Source organism: Kogia breviceps, chromosome 14, assembly GCF_026419965.1.
Source record: "Kogia breviceps isolate mKogBre1 chromosome 14, mKogBre1 haplotype 1, whole genome shotgun sequence".
NCBI lineage: Eukaryota > Metazoa > Chordata > Mammalia > Artiodactyla > Physeteridae > Kogia > Kogia breviceps.
Genome location: NC_081323.1, coordinates 27,576,230 through 27,601,566, shown reverse-complemented (window position 1 = coordinate 27,601,566; position 25,337 = coordinate 27,576,230). Strand labels below are relative to the sequence as shown.

Genomic DNA, 25,337 nt, shown 5'->3' with positions numbered 1-25,337 from the left:
GAAATTGACAACTTTAAATACATATATTAAGAAAGAAGATGAAAATTAATGAGCTACGTAAGCGTCTGTCTCCAGAAGTGACAAAATCAGAATAAACCACTCAGAAGGAAGTGACAATGAGAAGGGATTAATGAAACAGAAAACAAGTAAATATACAGTGGAGAAGTTCATTCTTACAAAAGATGAATAATGTTGACAAATATCAAGCAAAATTGGTCAAGAAAAAGGCACAACTAATATCAAGAGTGTAAGATGGGACTTCACTACAGATGTGGTGACATTAAAAAGATGAGTGGTTATCATGAACAACTTGTGCTAATAAATAAAAGCAAAGCAGTGTCATAGGTGTTTATTAACCACCAGAGGAGGGGGCTCTACCACACATTGTATTTATAAGCCTTCTTTTTTCATCTCAACATGGTGATAATTTTGCAAGTTTTAACAACATCAGTGAATTTCTGGGAACATATAACTTACCAACACTAAGCTAAGAAGAGAACCAAGAACCTGATGAAGGGACACCTACAGGAAAGTCTACAGCAAACATCACACTGCATAGCAAGCCACCCAGAAGTTTTGCTTTGAGATCAAGAAGAACAGGATGCCAGCTAACACGCCTTCTCTTGAGCACGGTGTTGGTGGTCCTGCCCTGTGCAGAAATTCAAGAGAAGTGAAGCGGAAGATAGAAAGATTGGGAAGAAAGTGTTAGTAGAATTAGGCAAGGTTGCTGTGGGTCGGGGGAAACCACCCTACGGAAATCTATTACATGTCAGTATTACCAGCAACAAACAGAAAATGAAACTTAAGAGAGACCCCATTTGCAATAGTGGAAAAACTGAAAAACCAAGAAGATAGTAACTCTTTCCCAAAGCGTGTGAGACCCCATAGTGTGTGTTCTCTTCCTCCACCAGGATGCCTGTGCTTTTCTGCTTCAAGGTGGTTCTCATAACCATGTGACTGTGTAAATGAGTGGCCCCTGCCTGATTGGTATTTAGTGGAGCCTTCACACAGCAGACGCTTGGAGTGTGGATGTGCTGAGGTTTGATTGGACACGGTGGGGAGACCGCTGCTTCCTGGGAGCTTCGTGTCCACTGCAGGAAGAACTCTGCACATCTGAACTGCTCGAGGGCTATTTGAGGACTCAGGGTTCCTGATCCCTACCTCAGGGGCACGTGTAGTGAGCCCTGTAGGCTCCTCTTAAGCGCTCAGAAGATTTAGGTCCATTCAAGTACCTACTTTTCCAAAGACTGTTTTATTGGAGAAACACAAAAACATGTCAATGCTTTGTTTTTTTTCCTTAGCAAACAAATTGAATCTGAAATGGCCGATGAATAAGCCAAGGCTTAGAATAGAATACATTTCTATTTTTAGTGTTTTGTCTCTCTTTAAAATGAATAGCATTGTTTCTTTGATGTAGGAAGTCAGTTATTTCCATCCTCTTAAAACATGAGATAAATTATTTCCGAATACTATATCTTTTAGTTACCAGATTTTCTCTTAGTTTTAGGTTAAAAGAAAAAAGAAAAGAAAAAGAAGAATTAGAGGTCACACTTAAAATTTTAGTTGAGATGACCTGAAAACTCCCTTCTCTATAAACATTTAGAAATGTTAGATGGAGCTAGTAAGCATTCTCTAAAAAGCATAGCTGAGTTTACAAGGTAGTAAAAGAGATTACTGAATCCCGTAAGCCAAGGGCAGAGACTGTCTGGGTCCAGAAGTAAGCTGACCCTGCAGTGTGGGTGTCCTTAGTCCTCCAAAGTCTGGGTCCTGGGTCTTTGGTTTTTATGTCCAGGTGGGAGCTGGGTGGGGGGAGTGGGAACCCCACTCACACTCCCATGTAAAACCTGCACTGAAGGGACAGAGTAGTGGCCAGGGGAGCTTATCTGTTTTGTCCTGAGGCGGGGGAGGCAGAGTCTCCTGGGAATATTTAACAGGAGCTTCTGCATCTAAAAATGTGTCCTTACCTGCTGCCTTCTCTGAAGGCCTCGTTGAAGCAAAGATAAAATAGCTCTTTAGAAACAAGCCTGAAATTCAGCCCAGAGAGGGTTGCAACTTAATAAAGTTCTGCCAGAATCACTATCAGAGGTATAAAGTAGGTAGTGGAAAACATTAATGGGAAAAAATAACACCAGGGATAAAACAAGGCGAACTTGAAAGAAAAATAGAATAACTCAAAGGGCTGATTATAGAGCTGGTTAGATTCAGCCGAAGAGACGATTGGCGAAGAGGAACATGTCCGAGTGGTAGCACAGAGAGATTAAGGTCTAGTTAGGACTTCTACCACAAAGAAACAGGAGCAAGGAAATCTCAGAAGAACTAAGTGGCCAAGGGCTTTCCAGAACTGGTGAAAAACATGAGAAAGCACGGTGAGCCTAAGATAATAAAAATAAATACACATCTAAAGGCATTGGTAAAGGCTTAGAACCCCAAAGATGGATCTGAAAAGTGAGGAGGTATTCTTAAAAGGTATTACAAAGGAATGACAGCTCAACAACATGTTTTTCCATAGTAAGCACACACCGTGCCACGGCTGCCAACCAAAAAAGCCAGAAGACAGATAAAATAATATCTTCAAAGTGGTGAGAGAAAATAACTGTCCGCACGGAATTCTGTACCCAGTTAATCCATTCATGAAGAGCGAGGGTGAAGGAAAGAAATCCTTCCAGGGCTGTGAGGCCTGAGGATGTTTATCAGGAGGAGATTCTTGCTGAAACAAGTAGTCGAGGATGTACTTTGGGGAGACTCAAAAGAAGGCCTGAGGTGCAGGAAGCAGTGGCCAGCAACAGGTTGGGAACCATTTGGGTAATTTAACACGAGTGTCTGGAACTCCAAGCACCTGCAGGATGTCCAGGTGTGTGTGAGGGAGAAACGGGTGGAGCACCAAGGCTCCTGGGAAGTGTCAGGTGTGTATGTTAGGAGAACGTAAGGGGAAAAGACTTTTTTGTTGTTGTTTTGTGTTACGCGGGCCTCTCACTGTTGTGGCCTCTCCCGTTGCGGAGCACAGGCTCCGGACGCGCAGGCTCAGCGGCCACGGCTCACGGGCCCAGCCGCTCCGCGGCACGTGGGATCTTCCCGGACCGGGGCACGAACCCGTGTCCCCTGCATCGGCAGGTGGACTCTCAACCACCGCGCCACCAGGGAAGCCCGGAAAAGACATTTTAATTACAGTTTTTTTAAAAGAGCGCTTGTACACAGACACACACAAGAACAGAGAAGTGTAACTTTCAAACACAGAGGAAAAGATGTCCAGTGGAATGCAAATAAATAAAGGGGGAATAAGCAAAGTAAAAGTATTGTAAATAAGAGTAACAAAACAAGGGTATAAATGAGTCCAGATACATAGGCTATCACAGTAGATGTTGGTGAACTAACCGTACCAGTTAAAAAGACAAATTGCCTTGCTGGTCTGAAAATAAAATCCAGCTATATGCTATTTTTAAGAGCTCCACTTAAAACATATGAATCCCGAAAGGTTGCAAGTGGAGAACAGAAAATTATTCTAGGCCAATATTAACCCCCCAAAAGTTGGCGTAACTTTTTTTTTTTTAAGCTGGAGTACAATTGCCTTACAGCGTTGTGTTAGTTTCTGCTGTACAACGAAGTGAATCAGCTATATATATATATCTATATATCTCTATATATATATCCCCCATCCCATCCATCAAGGTGATCACAGAGCACCAAGCTGAGCTCCCTGTGCTATGCAGCAGGTTCCCACTAGCTGTCTATTTTACACATGGTAGTGTATTCATGTCAAATCAGACATACAATCAGAATGAAGTGGGAAAAAAAAAGATCATTATTAGGGATAAAGAGGATCACTTTATAATAAAGGAAAAAATAGTAGGAACTTTATCAGAAAGATGTAACAATTCTGATCTTATATTCACCTAATTAGATGCCCTCCAAATAAAGCACAAATCGACAGATTCCCAGGAGAAACTGATAAATCCATGATCATGGAGTGTTCATGTCAAGAAGTTAGAACAGTATAAACCAGTGGAAGTTGGAGGAAGGAATAATAAAAATTAATTATATAGATTGGATCACAAACCCAAAAGCTGGTTCTGGAATCATCATTGAAATTGAAATTGAAATAGCAATTAAAAATCAGCTCTCTGCCAAAGGGAACCTTCATACACTGTTGGTGGGAATGTAAATTGGTGCAGCCACTGTGGAAAACAGAGCGGTGTGGAGGTTCCTCAAAAAACTAAAAATAGAACTACCATATGACCCAGCACTCCTACTCTTGAGTATGTATCTGAAAAAAACAAAAACACTAATTCAGAAATATACATGCACCCCAGTGTTCATAGCAGCACTATTTACAATAGCCAAGACATGGAAACAACCTAAATTGTCCATCGACAGATGAATGGATAAAAGAAAATGTGATATATATATATCGCATATATATTTTTATATATATATGTATATGATGGAATACTACTCAGCCATAAAAAAGAATGGAATTTTGCCGTTTGTGACAACATGGGTGAACCTAGAAGTTATTGTGCTAAGTGAAATAAGTCAGAGAAAGAAAAATACCGTATGATGTCACTTATATGTGGAATCTAAAAAATACAACAAACTAGTGAATATTAAAAAAAGAAGCAGATTCACAGTATAGAGAACAAACTAGTGGTTGCCAGTGGGGAGAGGGAAGCGGGGAGGGGCAAGAGAGACCAAGAGGTCTAGTGGTCTCACTAGACCAAATCTAGTGAGGGATTAGAAAAGAAAAGACCTACCGTCAAGAAGTGTTTACACCATCAGAACAATCTGTGAGTTAACATTAGAATATATTCTTTTAATTCAATCCAATTCAGATTAAATGTCAAGTGGTAAAGAGAAAGCATTTGCTAAAATACCCTATTAAAAAAGGAAAGGTAACTAGGAATATAAGATAGCTTAACCTGATCAAAGGTTTCTACCAAAAGCCTACAGTCAACACAGCATCTAACAGTGAAGGATCAGAAGTGGAGACTCGGCCGTGAGAGCAGCGAGACTGGAGCCGGCTCTGTGAGACGAGAGAGAAGCGATGTTGTGGCTTAGAAAGCAAGAAGTTACTCTTTTCAAAGGTGATTTTTCTTGAAGAGAATCCACAAACTCCTGGATTTGACGAGAGTTTAGCATAATATTTGGGTAAACGACACACATGCAAAAATGAATAACTTTGCTGGTTGTAGCTAGAAAAAGAAAAAGAAATCTTTTTCTAGTACATTTAAAAATAGCAATAACCTTAACAACAACAAAAAAGATGTGTAAAACTTCTATAGAGAAGATCATAAAAGCTCCCTGCAAGTATAAAAGAACGTTGAAATAAGTGGAGTGCTACACACTCCATTCACCGACCGCTCCCATAGTATACAGCATCGGCTCTCCCCATGTTCACCTTTAAATTCAGTGTGTTTCAAATAAAAGTTCCAGTAGAATTTTTGGAAGGGATGCATAGGCCAAAATGTAGTATTGATGCAGGGCGTAAATAACATGTAGATGGAACAAAGTGAGTCCCGTGAGGGATCCACGTGTACTGTAAACCAGAGGGGACAGAGGCGGCTGTGAAAGTTGGAGGGTAAGGGGGATGGACCAGTCCAGAAGGGGCGCTGGGTAACTTAAGCCGTGCGGGAAGCTGACCCTATTTCCTGTCCTATGCCAGAGTAGATCCCAGTAGATCCCAGGTGATTAGAAACCCAACTATGAAAAGTGTTCTGAAGTTTGTAGAAGAAAATAAACAGTGAAAGGACTTCTCTCCCAGTGATTGGAACCTGGGTGGCTGAGAGTCAGGGGTGTAAGGGAGGTTTTCACTCTGTATCAATCCCTTTGTTCCTTTTGCGTTTTGACCCCTAGGAATGCGTTGCCTTTCTCCAACACAACTGAATAATTATTTAGATTTAAAGCATAGCAACAGATTTTTCCTTAAAAAAAGAAAAAGAAAACAGGTTTTCTTTGACTCTGGGGTGGTAGCAATAAAACAAGAAAACACTGTGTAAAACAAAACAGTGAAACAATTTTTCAAACAAAATTGGTTGAAAAAGAAACCACAGACTTTGGATACAAATGGTTAATATCCAAATGTGTAAAGGACACCTACAAATGAGAGAAAAAGACAACCCTTTAGAAAATGGGCCAAGGGTATGAACAGACAATGTTGTGGAAGCAGCGGTGAAGGGCTGGCTCACCATGGGAGGCACGTGGGGACATAGCTGGGTGTGAGCGCAGGAGGAGATGGTGCGGGACGCAGAGGGCGGGGCTCGCGGCACTGCCCTGGGGGAGCAGCCCTGGGCCCTGTGGTGTGTCCTAGAGGATGAAATGCTGCCCGGTGATGCCCGCAGTGGTGTCTCACGCAGCCCTCACTGTAGCGGTGCTGGACATGTGTAAGCACACACGCACACATGTGGAAGTGGTGGCATTCTGAGTGTTGGTTCTCTCTGGAGAGAAGGATGAGATACTACATATGTATATCTCAAGTAAATGGGGAAAGATGTTTGGATTTGCTAAACCTGGGTGGTAGGTAAATGGACGTTCACGATATTTCTCTTAATCTTCCATATATTTGAAATATTTCATAATATTTACAAAAACAAGGCGACAGTGATCCTGATGCAGCCGTATCTGCTAGTGTCTCCATTTTATCGTCGTTGTGTTTTAGATTGTGCCTTCCTGGTAAGTCACCTAACGCCCAGGAAATGGGGCTTGGGCTCAGTCGGGAGGCTTCGTCTCGCACCCCTGCCGTGGCTTCTCCAAGTGCCCACACGTGGCCCCCGAGGAGCAGCTGGAGAGGGATGAGACCCCGCCCCAGGGGTGCGGTTGAGGGGCCTTTTCGCAAAACGTCCTCAAATCCCCATTGCCACGTTAGACTGAACTGGCCAGACTGGACAAGCCAGGTCGGGCCACACGAATCAGCAAATGTAGTCCGTGCCTGGGGCATCCACTTAACTTCTGTTCCCGAGTCCTTACTCCCAGGAGCACAGGAAAGCCGTTCTCTGAGGAGCCCTGAGGTGGCCCAGGGCGTGTCAGCCGGCCAAGCCTGGGAGTGGTCCCCGAGCCTCTGGGCAGTGTCCTGCTCCCTACCCTGGCAGGCCTTCACCTTTCTGCTTTGCGTTCTAGGCGGACTGGCCATAGTAAATAAGAGCGCACATTTCATAGAAGTTTCCGGGATTGACAGAGTGCAGGTTCTCTGTGGTCAGCCCACACAGGATGCAGCGGCACGGTTGGCCGGATTCTTTGCCTTCCTGGGCACGGCCCTTGGGAAAACCCTGCGGGAGATTCCTGCTGGGGGCCTTTTACCACGGTGGGGATTTCAGAAGCGAAGCGCAGGAAGGCTGACCTTGAGAGCGTCCTTGGAGGCATCGCTGGCTTTGCTGTGCCTGTGAGCACGGGTGGTACTCCTGCCCCTCGAGCAGGAGCCGACCCTGCGGGACAACGGGAACGCGGCTTCCACCTCAACTTCTTGGCTGTCCGTGGTGATGCTGATGTGTCCTGAGCCTTCACTGTTTCACTGAGTTACCACAACTCTAGGGCTTTTCATTTGCCTGTGAAAGCGTCCTTTCAGAGAAACCCTTACTCAGGAGTTAGTGGTGGGGATGCAGTTTCTTTCTGGAGCAGCGGTCCTGCAGGGTTGGGAAGACACATCTGTGATGGACTCAGATATCCGTCTGTCCACTGCGGAGGGAAATGCTCTCCCAGCTGGCTTCTCTCCACTCTGCCCCTAACAGAATATATTTTTGTATCCCGTGTTTGCCTAACTTGAGAGTCAAAGCTGACTTTTCAACCGTGGCTTTTCTAACCAAACCACACATCTGCAGAGCCCACGGTGGGGGGCAGGCGCCCATCATGGGGGCTGGTGGCCCTGGGGCTCCAGGGGACTCGCCCTCCAGGGCTTGTTGGGGATGCCACCTGGGGCTTACGGACTCTCAGCCGGGGTGACCCGGGCTTCTGGTGTGGTGCTGCCTCTGGAGAAGGGGTGTTTCAAAGAATTTTTATATCCATTCTTTTTCGGATTCTTTTCCCATGTAGGTCATTACAGAGCATTGAGTAGAGTTCTCTGTGCTGTACAGAAGGTCATCTGAATAGGATGGATATAGTGATTATGGTGTTGCTTTGTACCTGAAACGTGTCCATGTTGGCGAAGTTCTGAGGGGTGCTTGTGAGGACCTGGAGTTGCAGTTGGTGGACGCCCTCCAAGCAGCGGGGTTAGAACGGGGCCTGGAACGTTCCAGCTTTTTGTCCCTGTCCTCCCGCCCGCGGGACCCCCCTCCAGGCCTTTTGCACACTTGGCTGCGAGGATCCCGAAGGGCTCGTGTCGGGTGGCCTCTCCTGACTGTCATGTGTGAGGGGCCCTGGCTGTGCATTTCGCTGCCAGAACCCATGGCCCGGGGTCAGAATCCGCTGCCCCCGGAGTCCACCTCGGGCCTGAGGAGTGGAATGTGGAGCTTGACCTGGAGCTGCAGGCCCGGCGACAATCTGGGTGAAGTAAGTGTCACAGCCGCAGCTGAGGGACTTACCACTGTGGAGAGCAGAGCGCGTTCCACCCTCTTCCCGCGGGGTTTTGTAGAAAGACGGCGAAACTGTGCTCTGGGGACCCGGGGGCCATTCAGCTCTCCCCCTTTCTGCCTTCCTCCCCCACCTGTCACCATTGCGTTCCCTTCTCAGGTCCACTGCTAGTCCTCCTGGGGGAGCTGTTTCTCACTCCCCAGTTCAGGGGACTGGAATGTGATTGTAGTAGCATGAAAATTAGTTGATAGGGCTTCCCTGGTGGCGCAGTGGTTGAGAGTCCACCTGCCGATGCAGGGGATACGGGTTCATGCCGCGGAGCGACTGGGCCCGTGAGCCATGGCCGCTGAGCCTGTGCATCCGGAGCCTGTGCTCCGCATCGGGAGAGGCCACAACAGTGAGAGGCCCACGTACCACAAACAAAAAACAAAAAACAACAACAACAACAAAAAATTAGTTGATGAAAGTTGAATGTATCCAAGAAATGAACCTGTTGGAGTTTCTCACTGAAGTCAGATTTAGCCCCGCTGACAGCTGATGGGTGTGGACCTGGCCACCTCTGACCCTATGGACTTTGGTCCCCGGCCAGCAAGAAGGGGTGGTTCATCCTTTTGGTTGGGAGTTTGTCATCAGGCAAACGGTCTCCTCCCTCTTTGCAGCCTCTGGATGTAAAATTCCAAACCTGGAGTCTTACTTGGTCGGCTTCCCAAGACTGATGTTTCCTGTTTCCTAATGTGCAAGTTTGCAGGTTGCATAGCTCTTTGGAGCTATCACTGGTTAAAGGCCACTTTTCCTCAACAAATTATGATCAACTTTCTGGATTGTAATGCATAGTTTCTCATCTTTGGTCCTGAGTAGTTGTGTTTATCAGCACTGGAGGAAATGGAGGCAGCAGAGTCAGATGGCTCACGAGGGCCTGCTGGCCTGGACGCTGTGGCTGAGAGCCGGCAGCCGTGTTTGGTTTGACTCACATGGTATTTTTAAAATCAGTCAACTTCACGTTAAGCAAAAAAAAAATTTCTGTGAGAAATTTTCTGTGAGAAAATTAATGTGAGAAAGCAAAAGATCTCTCAACATGGTGCCCGCATGTGTACAGTAATCAGCTGTGGCTGGGCGTCACCTGGCCCTAATGTAGTGGGGCAGTTTGCCACAGTCCTCACTACTCCCAGTTGTCTCACACTTGGCCGGTGCTTGTGCTCATGTGCATCTTTGACCCCTGCAGTGGGGAACGTCGTGAACTGGGATCACGGCATCTTGAGTCTCCTGGGTGTTATGTGCCCTGGTTATAGAGCTCCTTGCTGCCATCTCTCCATGGCTTCGTATGTCCCGGCACTAATGGAATATCTTATGTAAGAGTTGCTCACTTCTGAAGGGACCGGGGAGAATGGGTGACGTCGGAGATGGCCTGAGTTTGTTTCTTCCTTCACTTTATCAGTCTGAAGAATTAGTGAAACCATTAAGTCAGGTGTTGGGGGTGGGGGTGGCGCTTGTTGAATACCTCAGTTTCTACAAAAAGTGATTGACATGTATGTATTTGGCAGGTGAAAGGAAAGCAAGCCAGGATGGATATTTACGACACCCAGACCTTGGGGGTTGTGGTCTTTGGTGGATTCATGGTTGTTTCCGCCATTGGCATCTTCTTGGTGTCGACGTTCTCCATGAAGGAGACGTCGTATGAAGAAGCTCTAGCCAACCAGCGCAAGGAGATGGCGAAGACTCACCATCAGAAAGTGGAGAAAAAAAAGAAGGAGAAAACAGTGGAGAAGAAAGGAAAGACCAAGAAAAAGGAAGAGAAACCCAACGGGAAGATACCTGACCATGAGCCAGGCCCCAACGTGACCATCCTCCCCAAGGACCCAGTGCGGGCGCCTGCAGTGGCGGTGGCTCCAACCCCAGTCCAGTCCCCCATGGTCATTCCCCCTGTAGCCACGGTACCAGCCATGCCCCAGGAGAAGCCGGCTTCTTCCCCTAAGGACAAAAAGAAGAAGGAGAAAAAAGTGGCAAAGGTGGAACCAGCAGTCAGTTCTGTAGTAAATTCCATCCAGGTTCTTGCCTCAAAGGCTGCCATTTTGGAAGCCGCTCCCAAAGAGGTCCCTATGGTGGCTGTGTCCCCAGTGGGTGCCAAGGGCAGTGCCTCTGCCACCAGTGCTATGCAGGGCAAGAAGGCAGAGGGGGCCCAGAACCAGGGCAAGAAGGCAGAGGGGGGCCAGAACCAGGGTAAGAAGGGAGAGGGGGCCCCCAACCAGGGCAAGAAGGCAGAGGGGGCCCCCAACCAGGGCAAGAAGGCAGAGGGGTCCCAGAACCAGGGCAAGAAGGGAGAGGGGGCCCAGAACCAGGGCAAGAAGGCAGAAGGGGCCCAGAACCAGGGCAAGAAGGCAGAGGGGGCCCCCAACCAGGGAAGGAAGGCAGAGGAGGCCCCCAACCAGAGCAAGAAGGCAGAGGGGGTACAGAACCAGGGCAAGAAGGCAGAGGGGGTACAGAACCAGGGCAAGAAGGCAGAGGGGACCCCCAACCAGGGCAAGAAGACGGAGGGGGCCCAGAATCAGGGCAAGAAGGTAGAGGGGGCCCAGAATCAGGGAAAGAAGGCAGAAGGGACCCAGAATCAGGGCAAGAAGGCAGAAGGGAACCCCAACCAAGGCAAGAAGACACAGGGGGCCCAGAACCAGGGCAAGAAGGCAGAAGGGGCCTCCAACCAGGGCAAGAAGGCAGAGGCGGCCCAGAACCAGGGCAAGAAAGCAGAGGGGACCCCCAACCAGGGCAAGAAGGCAGAGGGGGCCCAGAACCAGGGCAAGAAGTCAGAGGGGACCGCCAACCAGGGCAAGAAGGCAGAAGGGGCCTCCAACCAGGGCAAGAAGGCAGAAGGGGCCTCCAACCAGGGAAAGAAGGCAGAGGGGCCCCAGAACCAGGGCAAGAAGGCAGAGGGGGCCCAGAATCAGGGCAAAAAAGAGGAAGGTACTCCAAACCAGGGCAAAAAGGTAGAGGGGAGCCCCAATCAGGGCAAAAAGGTAGAAGTGGTTCAGAACCAGAGTAAAAAGGCAGAGGGAACCCCCAACCAGGGCAAGAAGGCAGAGGGGACCCCCAACCAGGGCAAGAAGGCAGAAGGGGCCGCCAACCAGGGAAGGAAGGCAGAGGGAACCCCCAACCAGGGGAAGAAGGCAGAGGGGACTCCCAACCAGGGGAAGAAGGCAGAAGGGGCCTCCAACCAGGGCAAGAAGGCAGAGGGGACCCCCAACCAGGGCAGGAAAGTGGAGGGGGGCCAGAATCAGGGCAAAAAGGCAGATTCGGTTGCTAATCAGGGCACAAAGGCGGAGGGTGTTGTGAACCAGGGGAAAAAAGCAGAAGGGGCCCCCAATCAAGGCAAAAAGGCAGAGGGAACCTTGAACCAGGGCAGAAAGTCAGAAGGGTCCCCCAACCAGGGCAAAAAGGTGGATACATCTGCCAATCAGGGTAAAAAGGCAGAGTCAGCTCCTATCCAGGGCAAAAACGCAGATATGGTCCAGAGCCAGGAGGCACCAAAGCAAGAAGCTCCTGCGAAGAAGAAGTCTGGGTCTAAGAAGAAAGGTGAGCCTGGTGAGTAGCTTTGATTTCTTTATGAATTTGGAGGGAAAAGCTGTTTTTAAATGGCTTATGGATTCCCTTTGGGGAAGCTGTCTGTATCAGTCAGCTATCGCCACATGGCTGCATAACAAACATCCCAGAGTTCAGGGTCTTACAGTGTCAGTCGTTTATTCCTGCTCATGTTTCTGTTGACTTGGCTGGAGGTTGACTGGTCGGGGTTATCTCGACTGGTGGCTCTGCTTCATGTTGCAGTTTAATTGGTTCAGCTCCTGCTGCAGGTTGAACATAGGTCTCTCTATGTGTTTCTTCTGGGGCCCTGGCCGAGGCATCAGTGACTCTCGAGGGCAGAGGCCCTCCCACGGTTGTGGCAGAGCTGCGAAAGGGTACTGCTCAAACCAGCATCCTGTTGGCTAGAGCAGGCCATGAGACTGAGCCTGCGTCAAGGGGCAGGAAGTCTACTGTCCCTAGTGGGAGGGACTGCGGAGTGACCTGGGAAAAGGTGTGAGTTGAGGAGAGGTGAGGAATTAGGAGCAGTGACTCCATCCACCACCCAGTCTAGGACAGTTCGATGTCTTGCAGTCTTTCTCAAACGTCTGGCTGCGTTCTGTCAGCCTGTTCTGCGTTCTTACCTCACCTGGTGCTTTAGCATAGCTTTGTTCTTTTCTAGATGTTTGTTGCATGATAGCAGTAGGATGACGTTTCTGAGAAACAATGGCATCCACACCCCTGCCTCCCAGTTTTCCCTCTTCACTACCCCCCACCCCCGTTATGTAATGGAGCATTAATAGAACATTAAAATAGATATTATGTATCAGATACATATATTAGATAATGTAGAACATGAATTTCCGTTATCTTTTTAGTATGGATTACTGTAGAAATTGGGCCCGTGAGTTCCTGTTTCATATTCATCACTCACTTGATACAGTAGTCTGATGTTTTCTTCCTCCCTCCCTCCCTTTCTCTCTCTCTGTCTTCTTCTCTTTCTCTCTAGATTTCTTTCTTTCTTAGATTAGCCATTAGTTGATTTGGCAAATTAATTGCATTTGTCTTGTTGAGGTACATTAGGGGCTTTGAAACGTTTGGACCTGTGCCAGGTAGGCAGGGCCCTACGTTTCTTCCCTCTGTGAAGCTGTATCTGCTTTGCTGTTTCCTCCGCCCCAGCTCCTGGGGGGACATTTACTCAGGCAACACTCATCCCATGTGAGGGTCAGGGACCAGCCCACCTTGCCCCACAGTCCACGTCAGCCTCTCAGGCCCTTTGAAAACCCAGGCACTCAGCCTCAGCCCTGACTCCGTGGCGGAGGGAGAGCACACTGCCCTGTCTTCATGGTGATGCTCCACTTGGCCCTGGGAGGAGGGCATTCGAGGCAGAAGATGGGGATGCAGGTGAGAGCCACCTGTTCTCTGGCTTCTCGTGCATCAGGTGTGTTCAGGCTAGAGCTTCCTGTGGTCATCGTTACTGTGTATGGCTTTGGCCACTGAAGTAAGGTATGAAACAGAAACATGATAATATTAGAAAGGAAGGCAAAATTGTCCTAATTTGCAGGTAATAAAGAACATTGTTGGGAGGAAGACCTAACTTAATGACCTGTGTGAACCCACAGAGCAGCTCGCCTGAGGTGGTATAAGAGGAAATTTGAACAGAAAAAATACCATGGTTCAGGAAAAGAAAGATTAAATATTGCAGATAAAATGATAGTCACTCCCAAGTTAACTTAGTAGTTTACTGTTCTTCCTGCCAAAATTTCAGTGGGCTTAAAAGTCCCCTCTGGAGGGAAAAATAAGTAAGAATACTGAATAGATTTTTAAGTGGCTATTGGGAGGCCGGTTCTGTCTGATGTGTGAACACATCCTGGACCGAGGCCAGCAGGTCAGGGAAGAGTGGTCCTAACTAGACTGCATCTCACCTGTGCTTCAGGGCGGGGAGGGGACAGGTCAAGGCAGTGATCCTGGGCAGGATATTTAAGGTTTGGAAGGGTCTGCTTAGCTCCTGTGAAAATGTCAGGTGTGTATCAATTGGAGTTAACGTAAAAAGAAATCAAACCTTAGAAAATAGGAAAGATGGCTGAAATTAGTACTGATCAACTCAGGTGGCAGGGGGCCGTGACTCTGAGGTTGCAGGGAGGAAATCACGAAGGGTGGGGCTCTGGGCCACACAGCCAGCCGCGTAGCACGCGGACAGGCCCCAAAGAGAGCACAGCCACACCGGGTGGCCTGTGGGTGATGTGACACCTGAGCGGTGAATTGCTTCAGTCTTCAACTCTGAAGAGTTGGAAATGGGGGGGACACACTTGCGGATTTTCATTTTCCTGGATGTGCCCCGTGTGCTTTCCCCCGTTTCCCCACGGTTGGTGGGCCCTCGAAGTGGATGCAGGCCCCTGTCCGCCGCTGCCCTCCCCGACCCACCCACCAACCGTCTCCGTGGAGATCCCCCCAGGGCAGGGCTTCTCAGGCTTTGACGTGCAAGATCTTGTTAAGATAAAGACTCAGTGGTTCCCAGCGGGGCCGAGGTGCTGCGTTTCTAAGCAGCTCCCCGGAGATGCTGGTGCTGTTGCGGCGATGGTCAGGGCCCCGAGTCTGCTGGGGGTGGGGGCAGGAAAGGGAGGTGGGCTCTTTCTGTAAGGGCTTGGCTTCGAGCAGCTTTGCAGCTGCGCCTGTGAAGGACCGCTTCCCAAGGGCAGAGTGAGCCTGTCGCTCTGACTTGCCCCGCATTCCCCACTGAGCCACGTCCACCACAGCCATGGTGGTTGAGGGTATGAGGACGGGTGTGGACGGGCGGCTCAGCTTTTCCCGTGGCTCATGGAACCGGCTCACACTGCCCTTGCGGTCACAGCTTGTTTGTGGAGCTCGGGGTCCAATTCATTTGACTCACATCGAGCTTTTGGCCCCTGTGGCCGCGTTGCCCAGTGAGAAGCAGGCCGTGTTCCCTTCACTTAGTTACACGTCGTATTCCGTGCTCCTCCCTTGACCTGAAAGGCTGAGGTCACCCCTGGCTGCCTGCCCTTGACCTCCTTGACCACCAGCTGGGATTCTGTCAGTTTGGGGCCCGCCCACCCCATTTCTTCAGGGCCATGGGTACCCCCTCGAGGGAACTGTGGACAGATCCCCGCTGGCTGGCTGGCCCTGGGCATCCAGAAACTCGGGGGCCTGAGGTGTGCATGCCTTGGGGGGTGAGGTGTCCTGATGAACATGCCGTGGGGATGAGGGAGATGGTTGGGGGGGGGGGTCTGCGTTGCTGGTGCGGAGCAGGCTGGGGAGGGAGCTTGGGGGAGGCGACCCGGGCTTGGGCAGGGAGGGTCCAGGGCCACGAGGTTTAACCGTTGGCACCAGAGAGCTAGGTTCTGGGGCTGCGCTGACCAGTTCAGGAGCTGCTGGTCATGTGGGGCCAGTTAACATTCAAATCAGTCAAAAGTCAGAGTGAAAACTGCACTCAACGTCTCAGTAGTTCCACAGGGCCAGTGGCTACCCGTTTGGACAGTGCAGATGAAGACCATCTCCATCAGCACAGAAGGTTCTACTGGACGAAGCTTTTCTAAACAAGAGCCATCGGGAATGAGGGGACCTCTTGGGTCACCTTGCAGGAGGCCCTGTGAAAATGGACTTGTCTTTGCAGTCCTGTGGTGGCGTCAGGAGTTCCTCCGTCTTTGTTCTGTCTGTGTCCTGAGTGGGGTGGGAGTGAGCTCCCCGTCGTCCCGCACATCACGGAAGCCGTGAGTGAGCTCCCAGAGCCTGTGGTTGGCCCACACACGTGGCACGTCAGCAGCAAGACCAGCCCTGGAGCTGGGGTGGCTCCCTCAGTTGTCCCGGTCTTACCTGACACCCAGTTGTCCCTGCAGGGCCTCCGCTGACAGGAGCCCCAGAGGAGAGCGGGCACAGGACACGCTTCTGCAGGCCCGAGTTGGAGCTATTCTGGAACTTCTGACCTGATCTTCCTACAGGAGCAAATCGAGGCTGTGTGACAGGTTTTCACCCCTTGTCCCTGACCAGACTTGACAGTGGACACCCACCTTCCTAATCCTTTTTAAAATTTATCGTGTAAATGCGTGCTTCCAGCAAACAAAATTCAAGCAGTATGGAAGTGTGGAAGGTAAGAATTGAGAGTCTTCCTCTCCACTCCATCACAGCCACCACCGACCTCCTGGGGGGCCCCTGGAGATGCCCCGATCATCACACGGCACACGCAGCCAGCCTGTGTTGCAGAGACGGACTTGCCTCCTTTGTTCCTCAGCACACCCCGGGGCTGCCGCTTTCAGCTGCATCGTAGCCCACGACGTGACCATAACGTCATTTATTTAAATGCCATGAAGCAGTGTTCCGTTCTTTTGCTGCTGAAATTAATGCTGCAGTGGCGTACATGTATCACTGGGTGAGTACCTCTGTAACATAAATTCCTATATAGGTAACTGCTAAGTCAAAAGGCAGGTGCATTTTTAATTTAGGAAGACAAGCTCTATCTGCCTTACCCTCTGGAGGCCTGGCGCAGCGCACGGTTCCCGCGGTGATGGGCCCACGCGAGCGCCCCCGCCCCCAACCTGACCTCGGTGCTCACATGGCTCTGTGGAGACGGGGGCGATTTCAGGGCCGTCAGGAGCCCAGGTGTGGACTACAAGAAAACACTTGGTTATGAAACAGAAGCATGGACTCTTTTCCCAGTGTCTGGAGAAGAGGGGATTCGTGGAATCATAACGAAGTGGAAACTTCCAGAACTGAAGCTTCTGAGTCAGCGGCACCGTCCAGGCCTCTGCTGGTTTGTTCTCCGAGAGCCACCGCGACGAGTATTCGTGTTCATCAGGAAAGCACGCTTGCCCAGGAAGCAAGCGGACGTGGGGGTGGTTTGGGGCCCCCTCGGCAGGGCCGTTCCTCAGCTCCTGGAAGGGAGTCCACGCAAACACAGTGCGGGCCGGGCCTGGGGAACTGGATGCCCAGACTTAGGCCAGACAGGAGGCACCTTCTGGAAACGGAGTTGGGCCCAAGCCCTGGGACTCGTGCTGCCACGGGGGCTAGGTTTGCGGGCATCACTGCCGAGCGAGGTTGAGGACAGGGGGCCCTCCTCTTGGACTGTGTGCCTGGCATCATGCCAGACCCTGGCCCTTAATGCGAACGCGGGCCATCTACCGGGGGCCAGGGGCCATCACGTCAGGGCCCAGCCAGCCTCCAGGAGGTGGAGGTACCCTCAGACCGGCCCGCTTAACCCCACGACGGCTGAGTCCGATGCACTCACAAGTCCACTGGGCAGAAAGGCCATCTTTGCGGGGAGGACTGTGGGTGAATTTTATTTTCTTCCCTTCACCCTTCTGCATTTTCCAGTTTTTCTGTAACACGTATTCTTGTTAATGGAAGAGAAACCAAAACTCCATTATTTGTCTGTGAGTTGAAGAAACAGGCCCTCCTCGTACCAAAGTGGAGGTCCCACCCCTTCAGGCGCCAGGGTGGAGCCCCACCCTGACCTCAGGGCCCCGAGCGTCCTCTGAGCCGCAGAGAGAACTCCTGCTCCTTCGGGGGTGCAGGTTGAGGAAGGGAAGTGGCCAGTGCTTCTTGGGCTGCCCTAGCCCCTGGGCACCCAGCAGATGGTGGTGACTGAGGTCAGGTGAGAAATAAAGGTAGTTCCTGCATCTGGGATGTGGCAGCATCCTAGGGGTGTCAGCTTCGTGCTGTGAGAGGCCTCCTGCCGCTGCTGGACCCCGGGAGATGCAGGAATAGGGTCGTGTCCTGTAACGTAACAGGGCAGGGGCCAGACCCACCAGGAGACCTTCAGTCGGGGTGTCTGTAGCCCCCAGGGCTTCATCTTGAGCCGTGTGTCTGGGCAGTGGCTGTAACCCTGCCTCCTGCTCTCCCGTCCGTGTCCCCCCCGCCCCGCCGCCGCCCGCATCCTTTGTGCCCTGCAGGCTGCTGTGCCTGAGGCCGGGTTCCCCGGGAACGGGCCCCACTGCGCTCCAGCCTGGTGTGTGTGGAGGGGCTCTTTCTGTGCATTTGTCCCCCAACTTCCTTAAAGGTGGGTTTGTATTTTTACCTGTTTTAGGACAGCAGAAACCAAAGCTCAGCTCTGTTTCAAGACTTCCCAGAAGGGAGAGTTGGGACCCCGGGCCTGGGTCTCCGTCTGTGCCTGCCCAGGCTCGGCCACCAGCAGCTGCCCCTCCCGCGCAGGCTGAGGCACAGAAGGGGGGGTCGTGGAGATTACGTTTGAGACTCTCTTTTGAACTTAACTCAGTTTCTCAGGGTCTGAAACTCTGAAGAAAACTGCAGAGCTCCTGAGCTTTTTTCACTTTCTGTGTAAGTTCTTCAAACTCAACTTTTCCCTTTCTTCTTTTTGAAAGAACAAAACATCCCTGGGGAAGCGAGTCTGGTGTCATGTCTCAGAGAAGCTGCTGGAAGTCTTTCTTCCAGGGCTCTCCATTCAGTCCTCTTAAACGGGGTGGCGCTGTGGCTCCCGTCACTGCCAGGGCAGGAGGCCGAGGTTGTACGTCCCCCGTCCTTCCTGCAGGCAGTAGGTCAGACCTCCTGGTTCCCTCAGGCCCAAGGAAGGAGCTTGCACAAAGGCCCTCCAGGGGTTGTATTTCTTTAAGAAATACTGTGATGTGTTTTAGTTCTTTTTTTCAGATTTAAAATTGATTTTCTTAAAATTTGGGGGGAAAAACAAAAGTATAAAGAGAAAAATACAGTCATTCAATTTATAGGATTTTTTTAAAACTCCATTAGACGTCATTATGTGTATAATCTCCCAGTTTGTCAAGAGATTACTTTTTTCTCCAACCAAATGAAAAGGCCTGATTCAAAGGCCCCAAGTAGGGTTGCTCTTGACATTATCGGTCCTTTGCTCCAGTGCACTTAAAATGCCATTGCCAGGGTCCAGTGCAGCCGCTGATCTGAGGCCTGCACCCTGTCGGGAGGCAGAAGCCCTGGGCAGTGCTGGGCTTCAGCCTGAGCCGGGCTTGGGGTCGGCTGCGTGCGTGCTGCCCTTGACCGCCGTGGTGCAGACCAGCAGCTGTGAGGGCAGCAGGAGCTGCAGCTGCGTCTCTTGACGCATTTGGAGGACCTTCCATCGAGGGCCTCGAAGGGTCGCTTTCCCGAAGGCTCAGGAGGACCCTTCACGGCCACTGTCCGTGAATGTGCAGCTGGGAGGGTGGCCCAGGTTCCTCGTTTCTGGACATGGTGGCCGCCCTCTGGACTTGGGGTCAGCGGGAGTCGGGGGCTTGGCTCTGTTTCTGAATCTGACGATTGCTTAGGCAGTGCTGGGCTTCCAGGAGGCGCAAGGGCCCTTCCTGGGGCCCTGGCCTTTGACCTGAGTTTGGCTCAGGTGATTGGGGATGTCCTGGGGGGCTTCCCGAGGCTGGGGTCTGGCTTCCTGTTGGGGGGAGCGTGCAGGTCCCCCACCCACACTGTTGGAGTGACACCCCTGCAGGGTCCAGAGCCAGCAGCTGCCATTCGGCCTGCACCTGTGTGTGTGAGCAGAGGCCTTCAGAACCGGTCTGGACGTTCCCTGGGACGTGAGCGTCTTTGCCGTTGGAGTTCTCCTCCGGCGTCCAGGACCCCACCCGTGTCTGCTGTCAGAGCCCTGCGTTGTCACCGCCACCCCGCTTCCTGAGTGCGCTCAGCCCCGGCCCTGGGCTCCTCCCTGACCTGCCTCCAGCCTTGGCCCCCAGGTGTCCTCAAGTGCAAACATTGCTCACTCCGAGGCACTGCCGCTTTGCCCACGAGGTGAAGCCTGGATCCCTGGGACCCATGCCAGTGCCACCTGCCTCTGCTCCACCAGCCTTGGGTCATCCCTGCCACTCCCTCCCCTTCCTGCTCTCCGCCGGTAGTGTTTGGCGCAAGCATCTCCTGCGCTGCCATGGCTGCTTCCCCAGGTGCCCTGTGGCTCTGCTGCCTGATTCCGTGTCCGGGGTCTCCTCCCCTCTCCTACCTGGGAGTCCCACAGGCCCTTCCAGGATTTTGCAGACTGCAGGGTACACAGTAGGTGCATAGTTCATGTCTGGAGACCATCTGCACAGGGCTGCCGGGCACCTACAGCAGCAGCTGGAGTGGAGCTGGAGCTCTTGATGCCCGTGCCAGGGCCTGGCAGTAACTCCCTCGATCACAGCTGTGTGTGCAGTTCCTGCAGCTGTTCTGACGCCTCCTGGTCGCTTGGCTGAGCCGGGCACGAGCAGGCAGGGCTTCCGGGGCCCATACCTGGAGGGGCTGCTGCTGAAACAGCACCAAGTCCCTGGTGGCTGAGACCCCACGGTCGACGATGAGAGGGGAGACTCCTAAGCCCTTTTTGCAGGACAGGTCTAATTTTAGGTGATTAAGCCTCCCGGCATGGTCACGAAAGGGAGCGTAGTTTTGGAATTTGAGGCACGTTATCCCAAGCGCTGAGTGCTTCTCAGCTCAGAGCCCAGGGAGACAGAGGGCCCCTGGTTTCCCTAAATGAGCTGCCCGCTTGACCTCGTGTGCAAAGACAGTGGTGCGAGCAGGGGCCGTGGGCCCCAGCGCTCCGTCCACAGGGGCATGGGCGCCAGCTGGGGGGCAGAGGAAGGCAGAGTTGCTTCACCCCCTGCGTCCCAAACCAAGTTCCTCACTGGGGTGCTGTCTGCCCAAGGAGGGGTCAGGGTGTGGGGTGCTCCTGGCCCTGTTGATCGCTTGCCCAAGGATGCACACGTGGGAGGGAGCTGAGCCGGGATTCAGGCCCAGCCCACCTGCCTCCAGGGGCCTTGCTCTGACCAGGGTGCCCACAGCCCAAGGGCAGGGATGACCTGCAGACCAGAATTGGCCCGTGGATGTGTTCAGCTCCGTGGTGGTTTTATTTATTTTTCACTGAGTTAGCTGTCAGCACTGCAGGTCAGGAGATGGCACACAGCAATCTCATTTCTAGCTCTCCTCGATGCGTCCGCAGCTCTGCGGGTTCTGGCCTGGACCCCGTGGGAGCTGTCGCCTGGAGGGAAATGACCATGGCCAAGGCCACCCGCTCAGGGGAGGCTGCCCCATCCCTGCAGGGCACAGCGCTTGGGGTGCTCGCTGTGTTCCCGGCCAGGCAGGAGCCTGGGGTACTCCAGAGCAGTGAGACGCCGGCCCTCCCCGACCACTGTGCCCTTCTGCCGCCTGGCTCCTCCCCCAGGCCTCCGGGCGCGTCCGTACCTGGAATTTCAGACTCACCAACGTGGGCGAATCCTTGGATGCTCCCGTCTCATGGGAGTTCACTGCCACGTGGTCCTTGTGAAGCCTGTGGCTTCGCAGAATAGGTGTTGAGTCTCTGGCAAATTTCTTTTAGGGCCTTAAGATTTCACAACCCCAAGGATTATCTCTAGCCTTTGAGCCTTTGCCAGAGGACACGTTAGGCCTTTGTGTATGGGTCAGCATGCCCACCTCGTGGGCCTTGAAACCCAGAAATAAATGCCACTCACGTGAGGCCCAGAGTTCTGGTTCCCAGTACTTTCCTTTCTTTCAGTTTTACGTTCCCCGATTTGGGGTGAATAAAGATGGCACCGTTCTTACCTTAATGAAAAAAAGTAAAGTCATATCTCTCTAAAAATAATTCTGAAGTGTTTGTATGAGGATGGAGAAGGCCGTGGAAGTTTCTGTGGGGGGTGGGCGAGGAGAGTTAAGTTCTGCTGTTACATAGCTTTGGGGTGTTCCATTTGTTACAAGTTTTCGTGACTCTGTTCACTAGAACATCTAATACAATTTAGTATCATTGCATGAGAAAGTTTTAACAAATGTGTGTTAGAATGACACTCCTAAAATACTCTCAGGAACGTTCTGTGCACAGGGCCCTCCTAGAGGGAATGCATCTTTGAGACCACTGGGATAGTGGCCGTGAAGGATACGGCGTTCCATAGGGAAGCGTAGCTGTGTCATCCAGGTCTGTGTCCCTTCCCCCAGGTGGGCGGGGGGCAGTGCAGCAGGGGACCTGGGGCCTCTGCAGAGACTGGGCTGCCAGGGCTTCAGCAGGCAGTGCTTTGGGGACCCAGGGCTGGAAAGGAGTAGCCAGCCTGACCCACAGAAATACACTGTGAGCCACACTAAAAGAGACAAATGAGAGACACATGGAATTCATTTTAATATATTTCATTTAACCTAGTTACCCAAAATGCTATCATTTCAATATGCAATGAATATAAAAAAATGATTGTAGATATTTTACATTCTTTTGTTTTTCCACACGAAGTTTTCAGAATCTGGTGTGTGCTCCCCTGGGAGCCACCCCAGTTCCCACCACCAGCCACGTGGCAGGTGCCTGGCAGCCGGCATGGCTGGGGCCAGCGCAGGAGCAGGCCTCTCTGAGTCCGCAGAGGAAAACATCTGAGTGGCCAGCTTCAGAGAGGCCATCCTGCCCAGTCTGACTCCAGCCGACCTCCCTCTTCTGAAAAACCCTGGCAGAAACGTTGGTCTGCAGGCCGACGGGGCGGAGCAGGAAGCCCAGAGACCAAAATGCTGACCGTGAGGTTTTCATCCGAGTGATTCCTTCTCTTTTGGCTTAGCTGTACTTGAATTTTCTCTAGGGTGCAGAAGTTTACCATTAAAATTATTTTACGTACATATTTCATTGAAAAGAATGAAGGCTGAAGGGGGGCCTCCCCCCACCTCCCAGTTTTCATGACACCCTCAAGCTCCTAGGCCTTTAATGTCAACATGGTTATTTTTACTCCCGAGCTTCACGGGGTAAAAAGTTCTAAAGTGAAGGTTCTCGTAGCAACCAGCTCGCCACGCGCCATGTCCCCTTTATTAGGGGATCCTGCTAAGTGCTTTGACTTGTAATGACAATATTGTGACTAGGGAGTGAAAATGTTGTGACAGGCCAGAGAATTTCAGGTTGCCATGGAAACCTTCCCCTGTCTGTCGTCAGTGAGGTGGGCTTGGCTGCAGGTACTGCTGCAGGCGGCCGCTTGGCTTGTTTCAGCTCGTTTGGGGCCCTGTCGTTCCACAGTTCGTGGGCAGTTTGGGGCCTCGGCGTGAGGAGCTGCCAGACTGGGGGCGTCTCTGTTCGCCCTTTCATGTCTTTGGGGCTGTATGAGGGGCTGAGTGAGAGTGAAGCTTTCGCGGGAGCGTCGGGCGTCCAGGAGTGACAAGCTGGCTGTTGGCACATGGCTCTGTGTCCTCCAGCAGGTCACACGCTAATGGACTGGCGAGTGGGCAGCCCTGTTCTGGACGAACCCAGCCATCCCTGTCCTGAAACCTGCCTTAAGCTTCGTCCAGGGAGAGCTGGAAACAGAGGGTCTGAACCAGGACGTCGGGGAGGCGGCCTCCTGCTCCCCGACGGTGGGGCTCGGTCTTGGCAGGGGCGAGAGCCTTGCTGGGTGGTGCACGGCCAGAGCTGGCCCAGGCAGTTTGCTGGGAAAACAAGGAAGGAAAAAAGCACCTATGGGAAAGTATGCCTTGCCCAAGTCTGCTCACTTTGATGATGAAAAAGTAGGGGGACATCTCCTCCAACCCAGGAATACTCAGCCTTTCTTTCCTGGGGACCTTCCCCGCTGCTGTTTTTGAGCAGGACCTGAGTTGAGTCCAGTTGAGACCCCAGGGCGGGCTCGCTGCACTCGGCCCGCGGACCCTGGGCAGCCGGACAGAGGCCTCAGCTCTGTCTGGCCTCTGCTGCTCTGGGGTGTGACGGGCTTGGTGGCTGGTGCCCAAGTGTGAGTCCCTGCCCCTTCCCTTCTGTGCAGGGCCGCCGGACACTGACAGCCCACTCTGCCTCCCCTACAAGACGCTGGTCTCCACGGTCGGAAGCATGGTGTTCAGCGAGGGCGAGGCCCAGCGGCTCATCGAGATCCTGTCCGAGAAAGCAGGTGTTGTCCAGGATACGTGGCATAAGGTACGCCTTCCCCCCACCCCAGGGGCCAGTGCGTGGCAGTGGTTTCCTGGTCTTGGGCCCCGGCCTTCCCTGGGTGGTGCCCCGCAGGCCGGCCGCACCCGACTTGACAAGCTGCACGGAGTGTTCCTGGAACACCTCCGCTTGCCTCTCGGCAGAACTCTGTCCCCCTCCCCATGTCGGGCTGCGTGAATCACCCGCAGATGCGTCTGCTTCAGCTGCAGCCCAGCCACTGCAGCAGGAGGGCTGTTAAGGGCCGGGGCGGGGCGTCTGGGGGGCCAGGAGCTGGGACCCGCTGGTTTGTGGCCAGGGCTCGGGCTCAGGAGGGGAGGGTGTTTGTCTCTCTGGTTTCTCTCTGTCTGGTGCTTGTGGCCACGAGCTGCCCCAGGAGGTGCCGCGGGGCGTGTTTGTTCCTTAAACAGCTGGAATTATAGGTAATTTTGCTGGAGGATTTTGTGGCACCTCAGTGGTGAGAGATGTTGGGAGTGTCCTGAGGCCACTGGGTCGCCACCACCCCCACCCCGCCTCAGCCCTTGCTGAGTGGTGACAGGTCCTGCTGTCACAGGAGCTCCTCGCTCAGTGAGCGTTGGGCCGTCTCCTGGGCCTGAAGTGGCTGGAGGTCAAGGTGGCTACTCCCCTCCAACAAGAGAGGCCTGGGGCTTCCCTGGTGGCGCAGTGGTTGAGAGTCCACCTGCCGATGCAGGGGACACGGGTTCGTGCCCCGGTCTGGGAAGATCCCACGTGCCGCGGAGCGGCTGGGCCCATGAGCCATGGCCGCTGAGCCTGCGCGTCTGGAGCCTGTGCTCCGCAAAGGGAGAGGCCACAACAGCGAGAGGCCTGCGTACCGCCCCCCCCCAAAAAAAAAAAAAAAAAAGAGGCCTGAACTCAGCTCAGGCCACTGTCCCCAAGAACCTACCCCCCACCCCCACCCTGTGCCCGGGCCTCCACGCTTCAGCTGGCAGCCTGCAGGCCGCCCCCAGCAGCTGAGGGATGGGCACCAAGCCAGGGATGACGGCCGATGGCCCCCAGCAGGCCGGGAAGAAGCCCTGGCCACCATCGACCTGGGTTAGGGAAGCACCATGCTCACACAGCTATCCCAGAGGTCCAGAGCTTTGGGCCCAAGGCCTGGCCAACTGGACGGCAGAGGCAGGGGCCGCCCCCAGAAGTGTGTGCTGTCGGGATGGTACTGCTCCCGCGCCATCAGGCCACCACTCTGCTTTTGGGTCGGGGTCTGATGGTCAGGGTGAGTCTCAAACCAGGCGTCTGCCCACCCCATTAACGCGGCTCTGTGGGCATCTCTAGGCCACTCAGAAGGGTGACCCCGTGGCGATTCTGAAACGCCAGCTGGAAGAGAAGGAGAAGCTGCTGGCCACAGAGCAGGAGGACGCGGCCGCCGCCAAGAGCAAACTGAGGGAGCTCAATAAGGTAGGGCCAGCGCCGGGTCGGCCCGGGGGCTGTGGCTGCGTGAGGCCCCTGCACAGCGGGGCCCCTCTCAGTCGGACTG

At 52.6% G+C, this 25,337-nt stretch overlaps 1 protein-coding gene across 2 annotated transcripts in view; it reads left to right on the top strand.

The window, feature by feature from the left end:
* The window catches only part of RRBP1 (ribosome binding protein 1), a 58,685-nt gene that overhangs the window by 11,249 nt on the left and 22,099 nt on the right, over positions 1-25,337 (top strand). For both annotated transcript variants that reach the window (XM_059039123.2, XM_067014186.1), the window contains exons 2-4: positions 10,035-12,063; positions 23,688-23,836; positions 25,136-25,258. In XM_059039123.2, the coding sequence (XP_058895106.1) occupies positions 10,056-12,063; positions 23,688-23,836; positions 25,136-25,258 (2,280 nt within the window). In that variant the 5' untranslated portion in view covers positions 10,035-10,055. The remainder of the gene's footprint in view (positions 1-10,034; positions 12,064-23,687; positions 23,837-25,135; positions 25,259-25,337) is intronic.